The 23,807-nt window shown below is 38.5% G+C and overlaps 1 protein-coding gene across 1 annotated transcript in view; it reads right to left on the bottom strand.

The window, feature by feature from the left end:
* Window positions 1-23,206, bottom strand: part of LYRM7 (LYR motif containing 7) — a 34,635-nt gene extending 11,429 nt beyond the window's left edge. The window contains exons 1-4 of the mRNA XM_008954693.3: window positions 22,947-23,206; window positions 13,825-13,897; window positions 11,828-11,898; window positions 7,018-7,099 (exon numbers count right to left, since the gene is read on the bottom strand). Of these exons, the coding sequence (XP_008952941.1) occupies window positions 7,018-7,099; window positions 11,828-11,898; window positions 13,825-13,897; window positions 22,947-22,964 (244 nt within the window). The 5' untranslated portion in view covers window positions 22,965-23,206. The remainder of the gene's footprint in view (window positions 1-7,017; window positions 7,100-11,827; window positions 11,899-13,824; window positions 13,898-22,946) is intronic.
* Window positions 23,207-23,807: the final 601 nt, after the last annotated feature.

The raw sequence follows: 23,807 nt of genomic DNA, 5'->3' as shown, positions 1-23,807 counted from the left end.
GTTGCCAGATCTTTAAAAAGGAACTGCATTGAGATCATGGTTTATTTCCTGTACTTCAGGCCCCTGAAACGCCTTATCTACTCTGGTCATATTAGATATATCAATAAAAAGCAATTTCTTTTTTTTTTGAGACGGAGTTTTGCTCTTGTTGCCCAGGCTGGAGTGCAATGGCGCAATCTCGGCTCACGGCAACCTCCGCCTCCCGGGTTCAAGCGATTCTCCTGCCTCAGCCTCCTGAGTAGCTGGGACTACAGGCATGTGCCACCATGCCCGGCTAATTTTGTATTTTTAGTAGAGATGAGGTTTCTCCATGTTGATCAGGCTGGTCTTGAACTTCTGACCTCAGTTGATCCACCTGCCTCAGCCTCCCACCAAGTGCTGGGATTATAGGCGTGACCCACCGCACCCGGCCAAAAAGCAATTCCTTGAAATAAAGTCTTTATCTCAATTTTGGACCAAAGTACAAATTTAGGTAAAGATTTTAAAATAAATTATTATGGATAGCATAGTTTATAATAGTGTGACAATCACAGAGATATTTGGAATCCAAATAATTTAAAGGACATCAAAATATTTCACACTGAAGTTCCAGAAATACTTCTAAATATTTCAAGCACATTATGTATATTATATAAATGATGACTTCAAATTAGGGAAACTGTAACACAAAAGTGTTTTCTTCCCAGAACTCGTCCCTAACTCATCAAGTTTGGATCTGTAGCTCTGCTTATGTGCCTCAGCAATCTCTGCCTCCTATCCTGGCATTCCAAGAACTGTAGCTGTACATTTAATTGCCTGTCTTTTACACAGCACTCTAAGTTCCACCGGATAGGAACCAGATCTGTCTTGCCCATTGTTCTATCCCTGGCGTCTAGCATAACAGCGATTCAATGTTTGTTGAGTCACATTAACATGTCTTAGAACACAAACCATAAGATAGTTTTAGACAATGACAAATCTAAATAAACCAAAAGGCAGAAGTTTAAAATACATCTAAAGAACAGCTTCTTGGAGCTTTTTGTTTTTTTAACTGTATCATTCGTTTAGAAGTACATCCCTATTTTTTCTTACATATATGCCAGAGAGGAAGTTAAAAAATATGGATCCTATTAAAAAACTAAGTACCATAAAAAATAATGACCCGAAGTCCTGGGTTTTCTTGGGACCATCTTTATCATAAATTTGTACGAATGAAAATATATATGTTTGTCAAAGGCCAACACTGAAACCAGGCGACTAATATCCACATTAGAAAGAGGGTTTTGACAAATGTTAATAATCAAACAGAAAGCAAGTATAGAATAATGAATAACCTGAGTATTTTTCTAACTCATAGTTAAAGGCTATGCTAGACCAATGATGAATGATATGAATAAAAAATTATGATTTGTACAAATTCAGGCACCTGAGATAATACAAAAAATTGAGTAGAAAATATTTGGAAAGAAAAATAGTTTCCAAAATATTTTTTAAAGATTTTAAAAATAAGGAATTATTTCAAATGATAAAATTATGCTTGTAATAAAGAACCTTGAATTCACCGGCAAGGATAAAGGAAGTAAATGTTTTCCTTTTATTATTTTTAATTGATACATACTAAATATGCATATTTAAGGGGTACAGTGATAGTTCAATGCATGTATATGTGTGATGATCAAATCAGGGTAATTAGCATATCTATGACCTTATTGATCATTTCTTTGTGTTAGGAATATTCAAAATTTGCTCTTCTAGCTATTTGAAAACATACAATAAATTGTTAATTATAGTTACCCTACAGTGCTATAGAACACTAGAACTTATTCCTCCTAGCTAATTGTAATTTTGGACCCATTAACCAACCTCTAGCTATCCCCCTCTGATCCTTCCTGGCCTCTAGTAACCACTATCTGCACTCTGTTTCTATAAGTTGAACTTTTTTAGGTTCCACATGAGTGAGAACATGCAATATTTGTCGTTCTGTGCCTGGCTTATTTCACTTAACATAATGTCTTCCAGGTTCATGTATGTTGTCACAAATGACAAGGTTTCCTTGTTTTTATGGCTGAATAATATTGCATTGTGTGTGTGTGTGTGTGTGTGTATATATATATATATACATCACATTTTTTTTAATCAACTGTCGATGGATTCTTAGGTTGATTCCGTATCTTGGTTATTGTGAATAGTGCCAAGATAAACATGAGAATGCAGCTATTTCTTGGATACAGTGATTTCCTTTCCTTTGGATACATACCCAGTAGAGGAATTACTAGATCATGCAATAGTTCTATGTTTAGTTTTTGAGGAACCTCTATACTGTTTTCTATAATGGCTATCCTAATTTACATTCCTACCAACAGTGTATAAGAGTTCTCCTTTCTCCACATCCTTGTCAGCATTTGTTATTTTTTGTCTTTTTGACAATAGTCATTCTATCTGGGGTGAGATGATATTTCATTGTGGTTTTAATTTTCATTTCCCTGATAAGTGATGTTGCGTATTTTTTCATATACTTGTTGGCCATTTGTGTGTCTCCTTTTGAGAGATGTCTGGAAGTGATTTTTAAAAAAAATTAAAAATGAGAAATTATTTAAGATAAAGAGTTCCTGCTGGGATTCAAAATTTAATTTCCACTGTAGATATTATTTGAATGGAAGAAAAAGAGAGATGGATTTAGAATTCACGCATACAAGGTGATTACTCTTCCAAATGAAGTTTCGTTTTATTACTTTCAATTTCTATTATTTTTCATTTTGAGACATTATATGATATTTTTTAGAAACACATAATCACAACTTTCCATTTTCTAAACAAGAAGCAGAATTTTTATTCTTGTCATTTCTACGTGACAGTATAGACACTGCTAAAATATTTGAAGGAATTTTGCTTAAAGTAACTTTTAGAAAGAGAGATTAAGGAATCAAATTTCTTACATTTTGGACCTATACATATATATATGTATATATATGTGTGTATACATATATATACACACACACAGAAAGAATGAGGCTGTTATTAAGGCAATATGTATTAATACTCATAAAAGAGTCAAAATATTTAATTCTGTGGGAAAATTAAAGTATACATAAAACCAAAGGATAAAAAGAAATCTAAATAATATTCAATACTGTTATATCTAAAACAAGGCATTTGAAATATAGATACTAAATTTAGTTATTTAAAATAACCTAAAACTTTATTCATATGATAAAAATAATATATATCTGTGATTACCTGTATAAAATGTTGGCTATACTACACAGAAACTCTAAAGATCATTATTAAGATAAAAGCTGATAACTACACATCTTAAATTTAGGATTAACTATGTTTTCTGCCCTTATAAACATAACTTAGATCAGCCAGGTGCAGTGGCTCACACCTGTAAACCCAGCATTTTGGGAGGCCGAGGCAGGTGGATCACCTGAGGTCAGGAGTTCCAGACCAGCCTGGCCAACATGGTGAAACCTTGTCTCTACTAAAAATACAAAAATTAGCTGGGCGTGGTGGCAAGCTCCTGTAATCCCAGCTACTTGAGTGGCTGAGGCAGGAGAATCACTTGAACCTGGGAGGTGGAGGCTGCAGTGAGGGGAAATCATGCCACTGTACACCAGCCTGGGTGACAAGAGCGAAAATCCGTTTCAAGGAAAAAAAAAAAAAAAGGGCACGGTGGCTCACGCCTGTAATCCCAGCACTTTGGGAGGCCAAGGCAGGCGGATCACGAGGTCAAGAGTTTGAAACCAGCCTGACCAACATGGTGAAACTCCGTCTCTACTAAAAATACAAAAATTAGCCGGGTGTGGTGGTACACGCTTGTAATATCAGCTACTCAGGAAGCTGAGGCAGGAGAATTGCTTGAACCCAGGAGGCAGAGGTTGCAGTGAGACGAGATCACACCACTGCACTCCAGCGTAGGAGACAGAGCAAGACTCCATCTAAACAAAACAAAACAAAACGAAAAAACCATAACTCAGATCTAATAATTTCTTTTTTTTTCTTTTCTTTTATTTTTTTGTGAGACAGGGTCTGGCTCTGTCACCCAGGCTGAAGTGCAGTGGTGCGATCTCGGGTCATTGCAATATCCGCCTCTCAGGCTCAAGTGATCCTCCCACCTCAGCCTCCCTAGTAGCTGGGGCCATGGGTGCACATTACCATGCCTGGTGAATTTTTCGTATTTCTGGTAGAGACAGGGTTTTACTATGTTGCCCTGGCTAGTCTCAAACTCCTGAGCTCAGGTGATTTACCCACCTCAGCCTCCCAAAGTGCTGGGATTACAGGTGTGAACCACAGTGCCCAGCCCAAGATCTAATAATTTCTGATAAGTCCCCATTAATTAAAAGTAACTTTAAAAGCCCTTTGGACTTATACTACCAGGTAGGAAGATCTATTATAAGGCTGTAATAATCAAGACATGAAGGTATATGATGCAGGACAGAAAAACAGATTGAAGAGATTATAAAGTCCAGAAACAGATGCACACATATATAGTTCTTAGATTTTATGACAAAGGTGATCCTGTAGAGTAGCAGGGGGAAGAGTGGTCTTTTCAATAAGTGTTGCTGGATCAACTGGATAGTCACATGTAAAAAAATAAATCTTGACCCCCCCCATCTCATACCATATACAAACCAACTCTAGTTGATATAAACAACCAAATGGAAAAGATCAAACAATATAGCTTTTTTTTTTTTTTTTTTTTGAGACGGCGTCTTGCTCTGTTGCCCAGGCTGCAGGGCAGTGGCTCGATCTTGACTCACTGCAGGCTCCGCCTCCCGGGTTCATGCCATTCTCCTGCCTCAGCCTCCAGAATAGCTGGGACCATAGGTGCCCACCACCATGCCTGGCTAATTTTTTGTATTTTTAGTAGAGATGGGATTTCACTGTGTTAGCCAGGATGGTCTCGATCTCCTGACCTCGTGATCCGCCCGCCTCGGCCTCCCAAAGTGCTGGGATTACAGGCGTTGAGCCACCACGCCTGGCCTTTTTTTTTGTTTTTGAGATGGAGTCTCACTCTGTTGCCCAGGCTGGAGTGTGGTGGCATGATCTTGGCTCACTGCAGCCTCCGCCTCCCACATTCAAGTGATTCTCCTCCCTTAGCTTCCTGAGTAGCTGGAATTACAGGCATGCGCCACCATGCCTGGCTAGTTTTTGTATTTTTAGTGAAAATGGGGTTTCACCATGTTGCCCAGGCTCGTCTTGAACTCCTGACCTCAAGTGATCCACCCGCCTCGGCCTCCCAAAGTGGTGCAGGGATTACAGGTGTGAGCCACTGCACCCAGCCTACAATAAAGCTTTTGGAAGAAAGCACAGGAGAATCTCTTCACGATCTTGCTTGAGCTAGGCAAAGATTTCTTTAATAGAATTAAAAAGCACTAATTATTAAAAAATCCATAAATATGACTACATTAAGAACTTCTTACAGAAAGATAACATTACCAAAGTGAAAAGGAAAGCCACAAAGTAGAAGATTCTTGTAATACATATACCCACCAAATTTCTATATTCAGAACATACAAAGAAATCCTTTAAATCAACAATAAAAAGGCAGACAACCCCTTAGAAAAATGGACAAAAGACTCAAACAGGCACTTCATAAAAAAGAATATCCAAATGTCCACTAAACAACTGAAAAGGTCCTCATAGTTCATTAGTTACCAGAGAAATATAAATTAAAATCACAATGTGATACCACCACATATCCATCAGAAAGGCCAATTTTTTTTTTTTTACATGTGGCTTGTTTTACATGTTGGTTACATGGGTATTTCATTTTATGAAAATTCACTGAGCTATACAATTACAAATTGAGTACTTTTTTGTTTGTATGTTATACTTCCATAGTCTGCTTAAAAAACAAAGCCTTTCAATATATATATTTTTTGAGGCAGGGTCTTACTCTGTCGCCCAGGCTGGAGTACAGTGGCATACTCACGGCTCATTAAGGCCTCAACCTCCTGGGCTGAAGTGATCCTCCCACCTCAGCCTCCCTACTAGCTGGAATTACAGGTGTGCACCACCGCATCCTGATAACTTTTGTATTTTTTGTAGAGGCGGGGTTTTGTCATGTTGCCCAGGCTGGTCTTGAACTCCTGGGCTCAATCTAGACTCCTGCCTTGGCCTCCCAAAGTGCTGGGATTACAGGAATGAGCCACTGCACCTGGCCAACAATTTTGAATGTCATCTTTTTGTTGTTACTGTCCCCAAAGATACTTTAGAGAATAAAAACAAAATATTATGTGAAATGAGATTTTGCTGAAGCACCATCTGGAGTCTCGAGATATCATGGAGGATCCTCAACTATATTTCCATTTCCTATGATCCTAAATCTTCTGAATTAAAATAACTAATTATAGGCCAGGTGCAATGGCTCATGCATGTAATACCAGCACTTTGGGGGGCTGAAGCAGGTGGATCACCTGAGGTCAGGAGTTTGAGACCAGCCTGGCCAACAAAGTAAAACCCTGTTTCTACTAAAAATACAAAAATTAGCTGGGCATGGGTGGTGTGTGCCTGTAGTCCTAGCTAGTTGGGAGGCTGAGGCATGAGAAATGCTTGAACCCAGGAGGTGGAGGTTGCAGCAAGCCAAGATCGCACTACTGCACTCCAGCCTGGGCGACAGAGTGAGACTCCATCTCAAAAAACCCAAAAAAAAACAAAAACAAAAACAAAAAAAACCAAAACTCATTATAGAGTAAAAGGTAAAGAAATAGTCTAGGTAAGTGATAAATGATGCCAGAAAAATTAAGAACTGTAAATAAATATGATAAAAATATATAGTTGTACTGTCTTCATAATTAGAGTGTTGAAATATAAGAAGATAAAAATAAAAAATAAAAATTAAAAGGAAACAAATGTGGCAAAACAAAGTTTCATAATTCAGTCTTATAGACTATAACCTTATAAAATATATATGCTATATACCATACTGTCTGGCAAAATCAAGCTGTTTTATCACTCAGCATTACATGTGCTATAATTATTCAATATTTTAAAACACATTGCAGTTAGAAACCATTTTTCTTTAATTTTACTTACTCAGTGTATTGTGGTCTGTGTGAATACCTTGTATAACAGATGTTCTGAGTAATAATTCAACATCAGAACCTATTTTCATTAGCTGTTAAGAAAACCAAACAAATAGAGTAAGTCCTTTAGGTGTTTCATATGAATGTACTGTTTTTGAAAACGATAGTTTTACTATAATTTCTTTTCAAGTAATACAGTAGTTTCTCCTTATCTGCAGTTTCAGTTACCCGTGGTCAACTGTGGTCTGAAAATATTAAATAGAAAATTCCCAAAATAAATAATGTATAAGTTTTTAATCACATGTCACTCTGAGTAGCATGATGAAATCTCATGCCATCTGCTCCAGCCTGTCTGGGATGTGAATCATTTATTTGTCCAGCATATCCATATTGTATACACTGTCCACCTGTGGTCACTTAGTAGCCATCTCGGTTATCAAGATTGACTGTTGCCACACTGCAGTGCTTATATTCAAGTAACTCTTATTTTACTTAATAATGGCTCCAAAGCATAAGAGTACTGTGTCTAATTTATAAATTAAACTTTATCATAGGAAAGTATATATAATAAAAACATAGTATATAGGATTTGGTACTATCAGAGATTTGAGGCATCCACTGAGGATCTTAAAATGTATTCCCCAATGATAAAGGGGGACTACGGTACTGCTTTTAACTTTTTATAACCATTCCAACTAGTATAGAAAGCTCAGATATGCATATAGTTTTAACTTTTATCTATCAATTCTGCATTTTCTTCCAAAACAGATTTAGAGTATTTTTTGTTACAATGTGTATTTTTAAGTGTGTTTAAAATGCACATTTTTGGGAGGGCAGTTGAATCTTTCTTTTATAGAGTTAGATGTTCAGAACACTTGAACTCCAACTTTGGCTGTGTCATTAACTGTATGGCCTTGGGTTAATCACCTACTCTCTTTGAGTTTCAGACCTCATCAAATAATATGTACTTGAGAGACCCTGAGACCCTTTCAGGGATCTGTGAGGTCAAAATTACTTTCAAAACACTACAGCCTTCTGCATGGTTTGAGTTGTCAGCAGTAGAGCTTTCTCCATCAAAATACCATTTTTTACCTTTACAGAACCACTGACAAATTAAGATTATTTAGACTTAGCTATTTGGCAGGTATTTTCTTATTTTCTTAGAAAAGTAGAGTGTGTCACTTCAAAGAAAACAACTGACAGTATTTGCTGACAATGACAAAACTGAAGCTTTCAAGCAAATATCAGAATTCTGGAGAACTTGTATCTGCCAGGGTAAGCTTGATAGCTTCACAATACTTAAATATTTTTTTCTTGCTTTGTTTTTGAGACAAGGTCTTGCTTTGTCACCCAGGCTGGAGTGCAGTGGTGTAATCATAACTCACTGCAGCCTTGAACTCCTGGGCTCAAGTGACCCTCCCACTTCAGCCTCCAAAAGTGTTGGGATTACAGGTGTGAGCCACCATGCCCAGCCTTAAAGATTTTTCTGATGAGATGGATATTAGTATTGATAGATATAATTTTAAAATATGTAATGAACTATGTCAATATCTGGAAGATCTGTAGTATTTAATGAACCTGCATTTTCTAAATCATCACTGCATGATGTTACAAAATCATGCATGGGTAAAAAATCCATTCACAGGGAAATATCAATTAAAGTTCACTGGTCTACCTAAACGAAGCTTTGAGGGCATGGGAGAGAATATCCCAAGAAGAGGCAACAGCATAAAAACCCTAAGTGAGGAAACTTTTTGGTAAATTCAAGGACCCTCAAAGAAGGGGCTGAGATTGGAAGAGTGAGGGGGATGTGGTTCAAGTTGAGGTGGAAAGGTAACAAAGGTCAGATGACAGTCTTGTAGGTCATGTTAGGCACTTTAGATTTTTCTTGAATGAGATGAAGAGTCATGGGGTTGTGAGTAGTAGAGTGCTGAGATATGCCTTTTTTTTTTCTTTTTTAAAGGTTTATTCTGTTTTTAAAAGTACTGAGAATAGGCTGTAGGGAGTGCGGCTGGAAGCAGGAGGCCCATTAAGAGGCTGTTATAACAAGAGAGATGATGGTGGCTTGGACTCGGAGATAATGACAGGGAGGATAAGAAGTAGTTGAGTTCTGTATATATTAATATTTTGAGATTTAAGTCAACAGGATTTGCTATCAGATTGGATATAAGTGTGAGAGAAGAACAGCAGTCAAGAAAGCACCAAGGTTTTTGGTCTGAGCATCAAAAGGAGGGAGCTGGAATTAACTGCCATGGAGAGAGCTGTGGGAGAGCAAAGCCTCATCTCCTGACACCTGGGAAGGGGCTTAGCAGGGCAGAGAAGGAGAAAATAATGGGTCTCCTCAGCCATTGGAGGTACATAAACTGAGTCAAGTCCTAGATATAAGGCTGGAAACAAGGCTAGTTAAGGAATAAGGGATTAGGCGGGTCCAGAGGAGATGACGAGGAGGTGGTCTGCATGAATCCTGGAACCCGCCCCCCAAAAAAAATTCCATTTGTCTGACAGATAACAGAGTTGCACATTGGAACTAACCTTTAACTGGGTGACAGAGTGAGACTCCGTCTCAAAAAAAAAAAAAAGAAATTACCTCATGTCAAAGCGTAGTATTAAAAAATATTCACAATTATGTGGCTTATGCCTGTAATCCCAGAACTTTGGGAGGCTAAGGCAGGAGGGTCGCTTGAAGCCAGGAGTTTGAAACCAGCCTGGGCAACAAAGCAAGACCTCCTCTCTACCCAAAAAAATAAAGAAAAGAAAAAATCACAATTATCTAATTGTTCTACTCTTTTCCAACTACAAATCTGTGTGAGGCTGAATTTTCTTCATATACTTCAACCTAAAAAACATATTGCAGGGGGCTGGGCACAGTGGCTCACGCCTGTAATCCCAGCACTTTGGGAGGCTGAGGTGGGTGGATGACCTGAGGTCAGGAGTTCAAGACTAGCCTGGCCAACATGGTGAAACCCGTCTACTAAAAATACAAAAATTAGCTGGGTGTGGTAGCATGCACCTGTAATCGCAGCTACTCAGGAGGATGAGGCATGAGAATTGCTTGAACCCAGAGGTGGAGGTTGCAGTGACCTGGGATCATGCCACTGCACTCCAGCCTGGGCAACAAGAGCGAAACTCCATCTCAAAACAAAAACAAAACCAAAACAAAAACAAAAAAACCAATACCACTCTTCTCACTAAATTTTTAAAAATAGTTATTTTTCATAAATATCATGTTACTTTTTAACATATAATTGTTATTTTAAAATGAATTAATCAATATATATTTTTAAAAATTCTCAGTTTACATTTCTAATATGGTAAATAATGATATAAACAAAGCTTTTTGGGGTCCTCAATTTGTAAGAGTGTAAAGGTTCTTTGAGATGACCACGTTTGAGAACTGCTGGTCTAGAGAGGATGCCTGAGATTCCTTTTAGTGCCAAGACTCTATCAACCCTCTAATAACAAAGCAATTATTTAAAAATTACTAAAATCTTAATATTTTTCAGTTGCAGAAAGTACAAAATATACATTTGTATATAACAAATATGGAATTTCTAGATTGCTTAATGTTAAATTAATGCTCTGTAAGTAAAATGAATTTGGGAGATTGTAGTTCATTTTCCCAGTTTACTTGATATAAACAGACCTCAATTTAAAAGTCTTTAATCATAATTTCAAAATTAAAAAATTATCATATTGTTATGAATTAGTCTACTGAATAGCAAACAGTACAAACTTCCTCATATACCTTTTAACTTCCCTTCAAGTCATGAGTTGATTATACTGTCATTTTAATTTCTGCCATGAATAAAAATTACATATTCCCTATTTGCCCTATCATGTTTCAGCAAAATCTTTCCCTTTTTGTTTATTTTATAGAGAGGGAATACTTAGGCTATCTCATTTTGTCTCATGAGCTCCATTATTACAGGTATTTACTATTTCAAAAATAGCATTTTCTCCACTAAATATAAATGCATTTTTTATCAGTTTTTTTTAAACATCTGGAAATTCTACGAACATAGAAGAATTTCTCTAGTTTGTACCTTCCTTTAAAAAGGATTCTTTTTAAAGGAATCAATTCTTGGAACCATATCAATTCTTGGAACCAAATCAATTCTTGGAACCATAACTATCTTGCAAATTATTTTCCATTTTTTTGTTTTGTTTTCTTCCTAAGGGTCCTTTCCTTACCTTTATATAGTTAGACATAGGAAGCTGAGGACAGAGATAATATGTATATGCCAGAATACATAATATATAGGAAAAGAAAAATTGTGCATTTTTTTCAATAAACTTCTACTAGGAGTATTAGGGAGCTGAGAAAGTAGTGTCTGTATAGTGTCTTCAACTAGAACAAGTGACCAAAATGCAAATACAGAAAGCAAAGCAAGAATAGTTCATACTGCGGCTGTTTGTCATTGCCAAGATGGGATTAAAAATAAATATCTAAGCGCTTAGTTCAGTTAAGAGTAGAAGTTTCCTCTGTAGTTCTGAGTTACTACAACACTCACTCTCTTTAGTTCCAGTCACTTGCTTTAAGTGAAGATAGAATTTCTGTAGGTTTCTGGGTTTGTTCAGCTGTTCTGGCTTTGATCATGGCTATTTCCATGTTCTGTTGATGGGGTACCTTGCTGTATTTTGGTGTTGGCAGGTGAGCCTGAGGAGGTGAGCCATACCAAATAAGTGAAGGTTATCTACAGTTGTGATGGCCTTAACTATCAAGTAATGGTTTTTATTTTACATAACCCCTCTATCTTCATCATTTCCTCTTTGACAAGATAATTGTACAAGTTTTACTATAATTGAAAAAATTACTGTACCTCTTCTATTTTCTTAGAAGAAGTTTCACTTTTATTATTTTTGAATTCTTCATTTATCTTTATTCTGGCTGCTACAAAGAGAAAAATACATATAGTTATTCGCTTTTGTAATCTATAATTCCTATCTCAATAATTGACACGTTATTCACTGTGAATGGCTACTTCTCTACTATAAAAATTGCCCTCATGAAAAACAAAGCATAAGAATAAGAAATTTATTAATGAAGTCTCTTGGAGAGCTTTTGACAGGGTGACAAGTTTGTAGGTAAACCTACTATAAACCTTTGGCAGTCTAATATTTTTTCTTCTACTGATTTTTACTCTCAAATTCATTTGTATACCTATAGCTACTGAATTATAATAAATCTAATTTAATGTTTTATTTTTACAAATCTAAGGATTTCTATTAAAATGCTTTTTTAAGATGGTAAAATTCAATACATACAAGTATGTTAAACTACATACACACATACACAGAGATTGGCAGCAAACAGGATATATGTGTACATATATGTAAAATTTTAAGTGTCTTGGCTGACATATAAAGTGAGTGACAAATAAAACTTTTGTTTACACATACCACTGAGAATTTGATATCATTATAGCAGCATACTTTGGTAGAATCTCACTGGTCTTATTGTGCTGCTGTGAGCGTTTAATGGAACAATCCGTATAAAGTGCTTAGCAAATATGCAACAAATTGTTAGCTGTTCTTATAACTATTCCACTTAAAAAATTTAAAGCAACAAAAATATTCCATGTTGATAATTACCATAAAAACTTCTTTCTATGTTGTGTGTGTATATATACATATATATGTTTTATATATATATGTTTTATATATATATGTTTTATATATATATATATATATATTTTTTTTTTTTTTTTTCAGATGGAGTCTTGCTTTGTCACCCAGGCTGGAGTGCAGTGGTGTGATCTCGGCTCACTGCAACCTCCGCCTCTGGGTTCAAGCAATTCTCCTGCCTCAAGGGATTACAGGTGTGTGCCACCATGCCCGGCTAATTTTTGTATTTTTAGTAGAGGTGGGGTTTCACCATGCTGGCCAGGCTGGTCTCTAACTCCTGACCTCAAGTAATTCACCTGCCTCCACCTCCCAAAGTGCTGGGATTACAGGAGTGAGCCACTGAGCCCAGCCTATGTTGCATATATTTCAATACGTAAGGTGGTTTAGAGTTTGGACTTTTGAATCAGACTGCTTAGACTAAATCCCAGGTCCACCTTTTACTCAGTATGATGTGGGACAGATATTTTCACATTTTGTCAATTTTCTCATTTGTAAAAATAGGAATTATAATAGCAACTATCTTACAGAAATGTTATAAGAATTAAATCAGGAATTCATGTGAAGTACATATAATACAATACATATATCTTATTTGTTCAGAAATTATTTTTGATGAGTTACAAAAACTTAAATCCCTGGAAACAGTGGGGACACTTTACCTAGGTGCACTCTTAAGGAGGTTCAGAAATGTATGAGGAGTGGAACTGAACATGAATAACACAGAACCTAAATTTCAGAGCCTGTGACTTCCAGATAAGATAGAAACTACTTAAAACAGGGAGATACTGAATTTGGAATCATTTGGGATGGATTCTCTTTCACAGCTGCTCTTTTAGACTGACATAAGACATTAACAACATGGTAATATCTGGTCCTAGAGAGTGTGAAAATTTGATTATGTAACAGAAAGTTCAATGGCTTGAATATAAGGCAAGCAATGATAAACACTGAAATTCTGGTCCCTCACCTTTTTTTTTGACCAACTCTTTATGAAGACTTGATCTTTAAAAATTTTTCTTTAAGTAGATATTTCTCAAATAAGTGTAATATAAGCTAATCTTTATAAAAGATATCAGAGAGAGGTAGTGAAGGTCATTCCCTAAAATGGGTCTTGACCACACAGGGTTTCTCAGACAGATTAGTAGTCATCTAAAAAGTAGACTGGCTCCAAAGGGGTAAAGAACATACTTACCTTCTAATGCTCTGGCATCATTTTTAAAAACTTGTTGTCTGGTCCTGTGCAGTGTTTTAAAGAGCTGTAAAACCTGTTAAGAAAATCAGAATTCAAGGTTGGGCACAGTGGCTCATGCCTGTAATCCCAGCACTTTGGGAAGTTGAGGTAGCAGGATCGCTTTAGCCCAGGAGTTCGAGACCCTGGGCGATATGGTGAGACCCCCATCTCTACAAAAAAAAATTTTTTTTGACATGCAGTCTCACTCTGTCGCCCAGGCTGGAGTGCAGTGGTGTGATCTTGGCTCACCACAACCTCCGCCTCCTGGGTTCAAGCAATTCTCCTGCCTCAGCCTCCCGAGTAGCTGGGATTACAGGCACCTGCCACCAAGCCTTGCTAATTTTTGTATTTTTAGTAGAGACAAGGTTTCACCATGTTGTCCAGGCTGGTCTTGAGCTCCTGACCTCAGGTGATCCACCCACCTTGGCCTCCCAAAGTGCTAGGATTATATGAGTGAGCCACCGCACCCGGCCAAAATATTTTTTTAAAATTAGTCAGGCCATGGTGGTGTGCACCTGTGGTCCTAGCTATGTGGGTGGCTGAAGTGGGAGGATTGCTTGAGTCCAGGAAGTTGAGGCTACAATGAGCTCTGACTGCACTACTACACTCCAGCCTGGGTGACAGAGCAAGACCCTGTCTCAAAAAAAAAATGAAAAAAAAAAAAAAAGAAAAGAAAAAGAAAATCAGAATTCAGACCTCAAAAGGAAAACATTTCACATTTCACACAAATCGTATTACAAGGATTAAACAGTATTCCTTTTCTGTTTGTTTCATAGACTATTTTTAAAAATAGTTGGTGAAAACCAGGACTTGCCAAAATAACTTTCCTTTGATTATTTGTGTCTACATTAAAAACATTTTTAGCCTTATTTACAAAAATAATACAAAGTTCTTTGAAATAAATAAAACAATATAAGGATGGTTAAAAAGTTAATAATCCTCATGCTAAAAACCAGTCTGCTACTTTACCAGTCTGGTATGTATCTGTTCTCATTTTTCTTAACCTATTGAAGTTTTAATCTGCTCAATATCATACACACACATATACAAAATTATGAATTTATTGCATCTTAAAAGAGGCCACAGAAGGAAGATGTTTTAAACAATTTAGACAAATTTAATTGCTATTCCCTTTTTTTTTTTTTTTTTTGAGACGGAGTCTCACCTTGTCATCCAGGCTGGAGTGCAATGACACAATCTCGGCTCACTGCAACCTCCACCTCCCGAGTTCAAGCGATTCTCCTGCCTCAGCCTCCCAAGTAGCTGAGATTACAGGCGTGTGCCACCACGCCCAGCTAATTTTTTGTTATCTTTAGTGGACACGGGGTTTCACCATGTTGGCTGGGCTGGTTTCGAACTCCTGACCTCGTGGTCCGCTGACTTGGCCTCCCAAAGTGCTGGGATTACAGGTGTGAGCCACTACGTCTGGCCCTTTTAATTGCTATTTCATAAAAGATAAGTGAAATGTTGAGACTTATGAATATTCTGAGTCTGTATTGAAAAAAATAAAAAGAGAGAAAAGAGCCTGGCATTTTGGTAAAAGACAGATTGTGAAGAGGCTTTAGTGATACGCTGAGGTCACTTCACACTTCTCAAGTCCAAAAAGGTACTCAATATTGTTCTCTCAATATTGCTCTTCCTCCACTCTTCTCTATTTTACTTATTGGAGGCCACCAAGTTTCTGAAGGCAGAAATCTGTAGGTCATCCTTTTATTCTACCTTACTCTTGTTGTGGAAACTTTAGAAATGTCTCTGTAATCTTTCTTTTATCCTCTCTCAACAAAATCCCTTATGTTCAGGCACTCCCCATCTCTTAGACTACTTACAAAGGTTTGTCACTTTGCCACCACACCCTCCTGTCCTCCAGTCTGTTCTACAAATAATGTCTAACATTTACTAAGCATACTGTGTGCTAGACACCATTTTAAGTGTTTTACATATATTAGAAAACCTATAACATCAAAGGCAGGCATGAAAACAGAAATAAGAAACAGAGCAAAAAAACTTAAAAATAAAAACCAAGCTGCCATAAAAAACTTCCTCAGAAACATGTTATCGCAGAGATGGAATAACATCAATGAAAAGCTACAGTAAATTTAAAAAGGAACATTCCAAAAACTCCCAAAAGCTCTTGGCTATCAAACAGGTGAAAGTAAGGATTAAGTTGAGAAAAATTGCCCAGAATGTAGAATAAAAGTTCAGAAACAGAAATTGAGGAGAGGAAAGATAAGAAAATTAAGGGAGAAGGCCCAACAGCTAGATTAGCAGAAGGGCCAACAAGAGAGAAAAGAGAAAAGGGAGGGAAGAAATTTTAAATTTTTCACTTAATATTTGGGTAAAAGAGAAGAAAAAAAATTTCACCAAGTAAGGCACACGAATTACAAGATAGAAAGGGTTCCACCAAGTGCCCAACATAAAACTCATAACACAGCACAGCATGATGTTAAGTTCAGTGCAATGCTGATAATGAGAACAATCTCAGAGAATCAACATTTCACATGTAAAGGATGGAAAAAATCAGAATGGTACCTGATTTCTAAATAGCACCACGGTAAGAAGACAATGGAATAACATATTCAAGTTTTGAAAAAATGTCTGCTTTAGAACACCATAGATACTCAAACTATCACTCAAAGACAAGGGCAAATACACATTTTCAGAAATGCAAAGTCTCTTATCTGTCATACACACTTTATTGGAAAGCTACAGAAGAATATGCTCCACCAAAATAAGGAAATGAACCACAAAAGGAAAAGACATGGGAACTCAGGAGACAGGTAGTCTAACATGGGAGAGGCAAAGACCATGGGGAAGGAAAAATGCTAGTCAACATTTGTGCAGCCAGACTAGAAAGCAACTAGGCAGGACTACAGCAAAAGACTGAATTGCTACAGGAAAGGTATTGCTAGGAAAAATAAAACTGGTAGACTGGTTTTGCCTAGAATTTGGGAATAGATATCTAGGATATCTATTAAAGGCTATTTTTAAAAAGTAATAATTTTTAAAAGGCAGTTATTAATTTAAAGATGAAGAAATGGGAAAAAAGACAATCATATAATGTACTTAAAGGGCTCAGCTGTGGGTAATTTTTATAGCAATAATAACATCAAAGATGTTAAAGTACTAGGTGCTAGTAGAACTGTGAGGGCAGCTGTTTGCTTTATAGGACACAAACGAGAAAATGTGGTGTATATATACATCATAGAATACTAAAAAAGAATGAAATCATGTCCTTCGCAGCAGCTGCTGGAGACCATTATCCTAAATGAAATAACTCAGAAACAGAAAATCAAATACTGCATATTCTGACTTATAAGTAGGTGCTAAGCAAAGGGTACGCCTTTGTGGATAGAACGCCAAAAGGGAGACGCCAGAAGGGAGGAGGATAGGAAGGGGTTGAGGGTGGAAAAATTACCTATTGGGTACAATATTAATTATTTGGGTGATGGGTTCACTAGAAGCCCAAACCTCACCATTATGTAATTTACCCATGTAATAAACCTGCATATGTACTCTCTGAATCTAAAATAAAATTAAGAAAAATAAAAAGTCAAAGGATTTGAATAGATATTTCTTCCAAAAAAAAAAAACCCATAAATGGCCAATAAGCCATAAAAAGATGTTCAATGTCATGTGCCATCTGGAAACACAAATCTAAACCTCAATGAGATACCATTTCGTCCCAGTAGAATGGCTACTGTAAAAAAGACAGTCAATAAAAAGAGTTGACAAGGACATGGAAAAATAGGAACTCTTATACATTGTTTGGCATTTAAAATGGTACAGTTGCTTTGGGAAACAGTTTGGCAGTTGCTAAAAAAAGTTAAACCTACAGTTATCTTATGACCCAGAAATTCTACTACTAGGTATATACTCAAGACAAATGAAAACATGTTCACACAAAAACATGTATGCTAATGTTCATGGTAGTATTATTCATAATAGTGAAAAAGTAGAAATAACCTAAATGTCCATGAACTCATGAACAGGGAAGTAAAATGTGAAATATCCTTATTAATAAGAGCTTAATTAGCTCTTAATAAGCTAATGCAGGCTGATGCAGTGGCTCACGCCTGTAATCTCAGCCCTTTGGGAAACTGAGGTGGGTGGATCGCTTGAGCACAGGAGTTCAAGACCAGCCTGGCCAACATGGTGAAACCCTGTCTCTACTAAAAAATACAAAAAATTAGCTGGTGTGGTGGTGGGCACCTGTAATCCCAGCTACTTGGGAGGTTGAGGCAGGAGAATTGCTTGAACCTGGGAGGTGGAGGTTGCAGTGAGCCGAGATGGTGCCACTGCACTCCACCCTGGGTGACAGCGAGATTCCATCTCAAACAAAACAAAACAAAACAAAACAAAACCAGCCTGGGCAACATGGCCAAATCCTGTATCTACAAAAAATAAAAAAATTAGCCAGGTGTGGTGGAGGGTGCTTGTAGTCCTAGCTACTCGGGAGGCTGAGGTGGGAGGATCTCTTGAGCTTGGGAGGCAGAGGTTGCGGCGAGCCAAGATGACACCACTGCACTGCAGGCTGGGTGACAGAGTGAGACCCTGTCTCAAAACAAAACAAAACAAAACAAAACAAAACAAACAAACAAACACACCCAAAAAAGGCCAAGCGTGGTTGCTCATGTTGCTCATGCCTGTAATCCTAGCACTTTGGGAGGTCAAGGCAGGCAGATCACCTGAGGTCGGGAGTTTGAGACCAGCCTGACCAACATGGAGAAACCCCATCTCTACTAAAAATACAAAATTAGCTGGGCATGGTGGCGCATGCCTGCAATCCCAGCTACTCGGGAGGCTGAGGCAGGGGAATCGCTTGAACCTGGGAGGCGGGGGTTGTGGTGAGCCGAGATTGTGCCACTGCACTCTGCCCTGGCCAACAACAGTGAAACTCCATCACCAAAAAAAAAAAAAAAAAAGAGATTGAAGCTGGTGACTTTGAGTTGAAGCCAATGATAATTTGTCATTCCAAAATCCTAGGACCCTTAAGAATTATGCTAAGTCTACTCTACCTGTGCTCTACAAATCAACAAAGTGCATCTGTTTAAAGCATGGTTCGCGGATATTTTAAGCCCACTGTTGAGATCTGCTCAGGAAAAAAAAAGATTCCTTTCAAAACATTACTGCTCACTGACAAGACACCTCATCACCCAAGAGCTCTGATGGAGATGTAAAAGGAAATTAATATTGTTTTCATGACTGCCAATACAACATCCATTTTGCAGCCCCACAGGTCAAGGTCAAGTAGTAATTTTGGCTTTTAAGTCCTTTTTTTTTGAGACAGGGCCTTGTTCTGTCACCCAGGCTCGAGTGCAGTGGTACGATCATGGCTTACTGAAGTCTCGATCTTCTGGGCTCAAGCGATCCTCCCACCTCAGCCTCCAAAGTTGCTGGGAGCACAGGCGCATGCCACACATTGAGCTAATTTTTGTACTTTTTGTAGAGACAGGTTTTGCCATGTTGCCCAGACTGGTCTTGAACTTCTGACTCAAGCAATCTGCCCACCTCAGCCTCCCATAGTGCTGGGATTAGAGGTGTGAGCCAGACTTCTAAGTCTTATTTAAAAGACTCATAAGGCTATAGCTGCCATAGACAGTGATTCCTCTGATGAATTTAGGCAAAGTAAATTGAAAACCTCCTGGGAAGGATTCACCATTCCAGATGCCATTCAGAGAATTCAAGAGAGGAGGTCAAAATAGCAACAATAACAGGCATTTGGAAGAAACTTATTTGAACACTCATGGATGACTTTGAGGGGTTCAAGACTTCAGTGGAGGAATTAACTACAGATACGTGGAAAGTGCAAGTGAAACTAGGATAAGAAGTGGAGCCTTAAGGTGTGACTGAATTGCTGCAATCTCGATAAAACTTAAATGCATGAGGAGTTGCTTCTTATGGATGAGCAAAGAAAGTGGATTCTTGAGTTTATGAAGATCATCACTCACATCACTTCACTCCTGGTGAAGATGCTGTAAACATTGTTGAAATAACAACAAAGGATTTAGAATATTATATGAACTCAATTGATAAAGTAGCGGCTGGGGTTGAGAGGATTTAATCCAATTTGAAAGACGCTCTACTGTGGGTAAAATGCTATCAAATAGCATCACATGCTACAGATAAATCTTTTGTGTGTGAAAGAGTCAATCAATGTGGTCAACTTTACTGTAGTCCTATTTTAAGAAATTGTCACAGTCATCTAAACCTTGAGCAACCACCAATCTGATCAATTAGCAGCCATCAACATCGAGGCAAGATCTTTCATCAGCAAAAAGATTACAACTTTCTGAAAGCTCAAATAATTGTTAGCATTTTATAGCAAAAAAGTATTTTTTTATTTAAGGTATGTACTTCCTTATTTTTTATTTTTTGAGATGGAGTTTTGCTCTTGTTGCCGAGGCTGGAGTGCAATGGTGCGATCTCGGCTCACTGCAGCCTCTGCCTCCTGGGTTCAAGGGATTCTGCTGCCTCAGCCTCCTGAGTAGCGTAGCTGGGATTACAGACACGTGCCACCACGCCTAGCTAATTTTTGTATTTTTAGTAGAGACGGGGTTTCACCGCGTTGGCCAGATGGGTCTTGAACTCTTGACCTTGTGATCCGCCCACCTGGGCCTCCCAAAGTGCTGGGATTACAGGCGTGAGCCACCTTTCCCAGCCAACGTATGTACTTTCTAAAGACATAATGCTACTGCACACTTAATAGACTACATTATAGTGTAAAGATAACTTTTATATGCACTGGGACCAAAAAACTTGTATTACTCGCTTTACTGCAATATACACTTCGTCGCCGTGGGCTTGAACCAAACCTGCAGCATCACCTAGGTATGCCTGTATCTAAAAATGTGGAAGTGGCTTTGGAATTGAGTAATGTGTAGAGGCTGGAATAATTCTGAGGTGCTTGATAGTAAAAGCCTGGATTGCCTTGGTAAAAATACGGGCTTTGCAAGCATCGTAGAATCCCAGGGATTTTAATATTGCAAGAGCAGAGAAGACATGTTGCATAGGATTAAAAAAGTGAGAAGTAAGTAAACATAATGGTTTTACATGCTATTTAAAGTACAACATTAGTACAACAAATTAGCATCCCTAATTTAAGAGGACTAGTGTAAGAAAATGTTATCATTATTGCCATAGCACTATTGGAGTTAACATTACCTTGGAGCAGATAAACTTTTATTAAAATGCAGAAAGTCAGGTCACAGACTGTATTCTCTTCCTCATTTACTTATACTGATTGGACAATTCAGGCAGTGTAAATGAAAAGTGGATTCTTTACAGTCAGATGAGTTTGAATCTGAGATTGTCACTTAATGTAAGCTTGGACAAGTAACAGCCTTTTTGCCTCAATTTTCTTGAATAATGGATTAATTTTAAGGGTTATAATTTCTGTGCTAGGTTTCACTTTCCTATTTTTTTTTTGGACGTAGGATCTTGTTGTCACCCTTGTTGGACTGGTCACCTTTGTATCTTCCCACATGTAGCATAAGTGCCTTCTATACATTGTAGGCTCTACCAAAAGTGTTTTTGGAATGAATCCTACTTAATTCCATTTGTATCCAAGTTTTCCAACCAAATCCCCACTTCAAGGACTTTCCATGTGCTAGTTGCCTTTTCTAGAATGCTTTTTTCTCTTCTCTAGCTAATTTCTAATCAAACGTCAGGTCTGAACTTCCTTGAGAGATTATTTATTTATTTACTTATTTTTTGAGATGAAGTCTTGCTCTGTCACCCAGGCTAGAGTGTAGTGGCGCAGTCTCGGCTCACTGCAACCTCCACCTCCCAGGTTCGAGAAACTCTTGTGCCTCAGCCTCCCGAGTAGCGGGATTACAGGCACCCGCCCCTATGCCCAGCTAATTTTTGTATCTTTAGTAGAGATAGGGTTTCACCATGTTGCCCAGGCTGGTCTCGAACTCTCGACCTCATGTGATCCTCTCGCCTCGGTCTCCCAAAGTGCTGGGATTACAGGTGTGAGCCTCTGCACCCATCCCCTTGAGAGATCGTATGTGAAATCCTAGTTATATGCTCACAAAACACTGCAGTTTCAAATCAAAGCATTTATTACAACTGTAATTAAATAACTGTTTAAGGTCTCCCCACCTGCTAGATTTCTTTATGAAGACAAGGATGTTCAGCTTATTGTTGCATCCACTATGCTTAGACAATATAGGCTAAATGTTGGTTGTTGGCTATAATAATAGCTATTATGGACATTCAAAGATTTTTGAATGAATAACCCTGAGCAATTCTGTTTCTATTGGTGCTGTGACATTATGTACAAAAGTACATGAAGGCTGCTTGGTGGTTCCCTATTATTGACTAGACATAAACACTGCTTTTCTTCACCATATTATAGCAGGCCATTTCCCCATGTTTATGTTTCAGCCAGTGACAGCTACAGATCCCAACTGGCCATGCTGATGTTAAACGTTAAAGGATGGCTGCCAATGAGAATTGCGCGCCGGGCAGGAACGTGCATCATGCTTGGGCGTGAGAAATGAATCTGAGACCAGGTAGGTACTCAGAGAGATGATCCGAGCACAGCCATCACATCCCAAGCTCATTCAGTGAGCTCAGGTCTCACCAGTCCCTGCTCTGTCTTGCTATGTTACTTTTGACAAGTAACTTTGCTGGGGTTCGGTTTCCTTGGCTGCTAGACTTCTGTGCACCTTCTGTTTATCTGAATAAACTTTCACCTCATTGAACTGCTGTTGCTCAGGTCAGCCTTTGGCGTCTCCTATACTTCCCAGGGATATGAAATGGGTCCCTCAGACAAATACTCGGTCTGAAGATGAAACGAGGGCAGAACTCAAGTCGCAGATTTGTATCATGGATAAACACTGAGTACCAAGTTAGTACCAAGAAGGAGGAACCACACTGGTGCCTCCCGCTCTCCTCCGCACCTGCACAAACCCTCAACTGCCCCTCGGAGTTGGTCATCTGGCTTCTCTGGGGTAACAGCCACATCCTCCATAAAGGGTCAGGAGCCCCAGCCTCCAGAGACTCCAGACAGTTTTCTCAAGGACGCGAACATGCCCTCCCCGACGGCATCGTACCCACCCCTTCCCGGGCCCTGTCACCTTGACTGCCCGTCCCATGGCTCTCCTCACCGCGGCCGCTACCTCCAGAGTAGTCGAGTAGCCCCGCCTCTCAGCAACCAATCAAAGACTGAACTGTTTCCAGCTCCCTGTAGTCGCGTTACTAATGCGCCACAACGAATCACTAGGCAGCATCTCCCTTTTAGCCCCGCCCTCCTCCAAAGGACGGAGGAGGCGTTTGCTAAACGGATGGGAACTGGTAAAATCGCGAGGAGCCGCAGAGCCCAATTACTGGCCAGAAGAGAACGGAAATCACCTGGACGCCATGTTAGTTAGGGGCACAGTCACTTCCGGCGCAGGGATCCTCTGCTAGGCGGACTAGGTTTGTATTTAGTGGATGGCGTCGGCACCCGCGTTTTGTTACCTCCTGTTTAGGGTATAGGATCGTCTGTAAAAGAACCTTTATTTTAACGTTTCCCAGTTGCGACTATCTCTTTGGAAATGTGCATAAATAAAAGCCAAGTCCTAACAACTGCAGCGGGCATTGATTGGAACACTGACTCCTAAAAATTTTATGCCTATATTCTCTCATTTATTTCCTCAGAAGGTGAGGTTAAATTACTCGCTGAAGTTCGCACATTTAGTAAATGGAGATCTGGGATGCAAATCCGCTATGCCTGACCGTAAAGCCTAGTTTTACCCTTTACATTTTGCCTATTCAGCTCTCTGTACTCCTTGGTTTTGCTGATAAAGAGGTCAGAAATGGGTAATTAATCAGCAGCATCATAATTAGAAACAATCATAAGTATTTAAGTGCATTTCAACTTAAGACCTTGCAAGCATCAAGAAAAAACTCTGTAGTCACGTTACTAACGCGCCACAACCTTTTCCTATTGTTCCTAT

Source organism: Pan paniscus, chromosome 4 (assembly GCF_029289425.2).
Source record: "Pan paniscus chromosome 4, NHGRI_mPanPan1-v2.0_pri, whole genome shotgun sequence".
Classification (NCBI taxonomy): Eukaryota; Metazoa; Chordata; class Mammalia; order Primates; family Hominidae; genus Pan; species Pan paniscus.
Note: the sequence above shows the minus strand (reverse complement) of the source record. Positions and strands in the feature narration are given on the sequence as shown.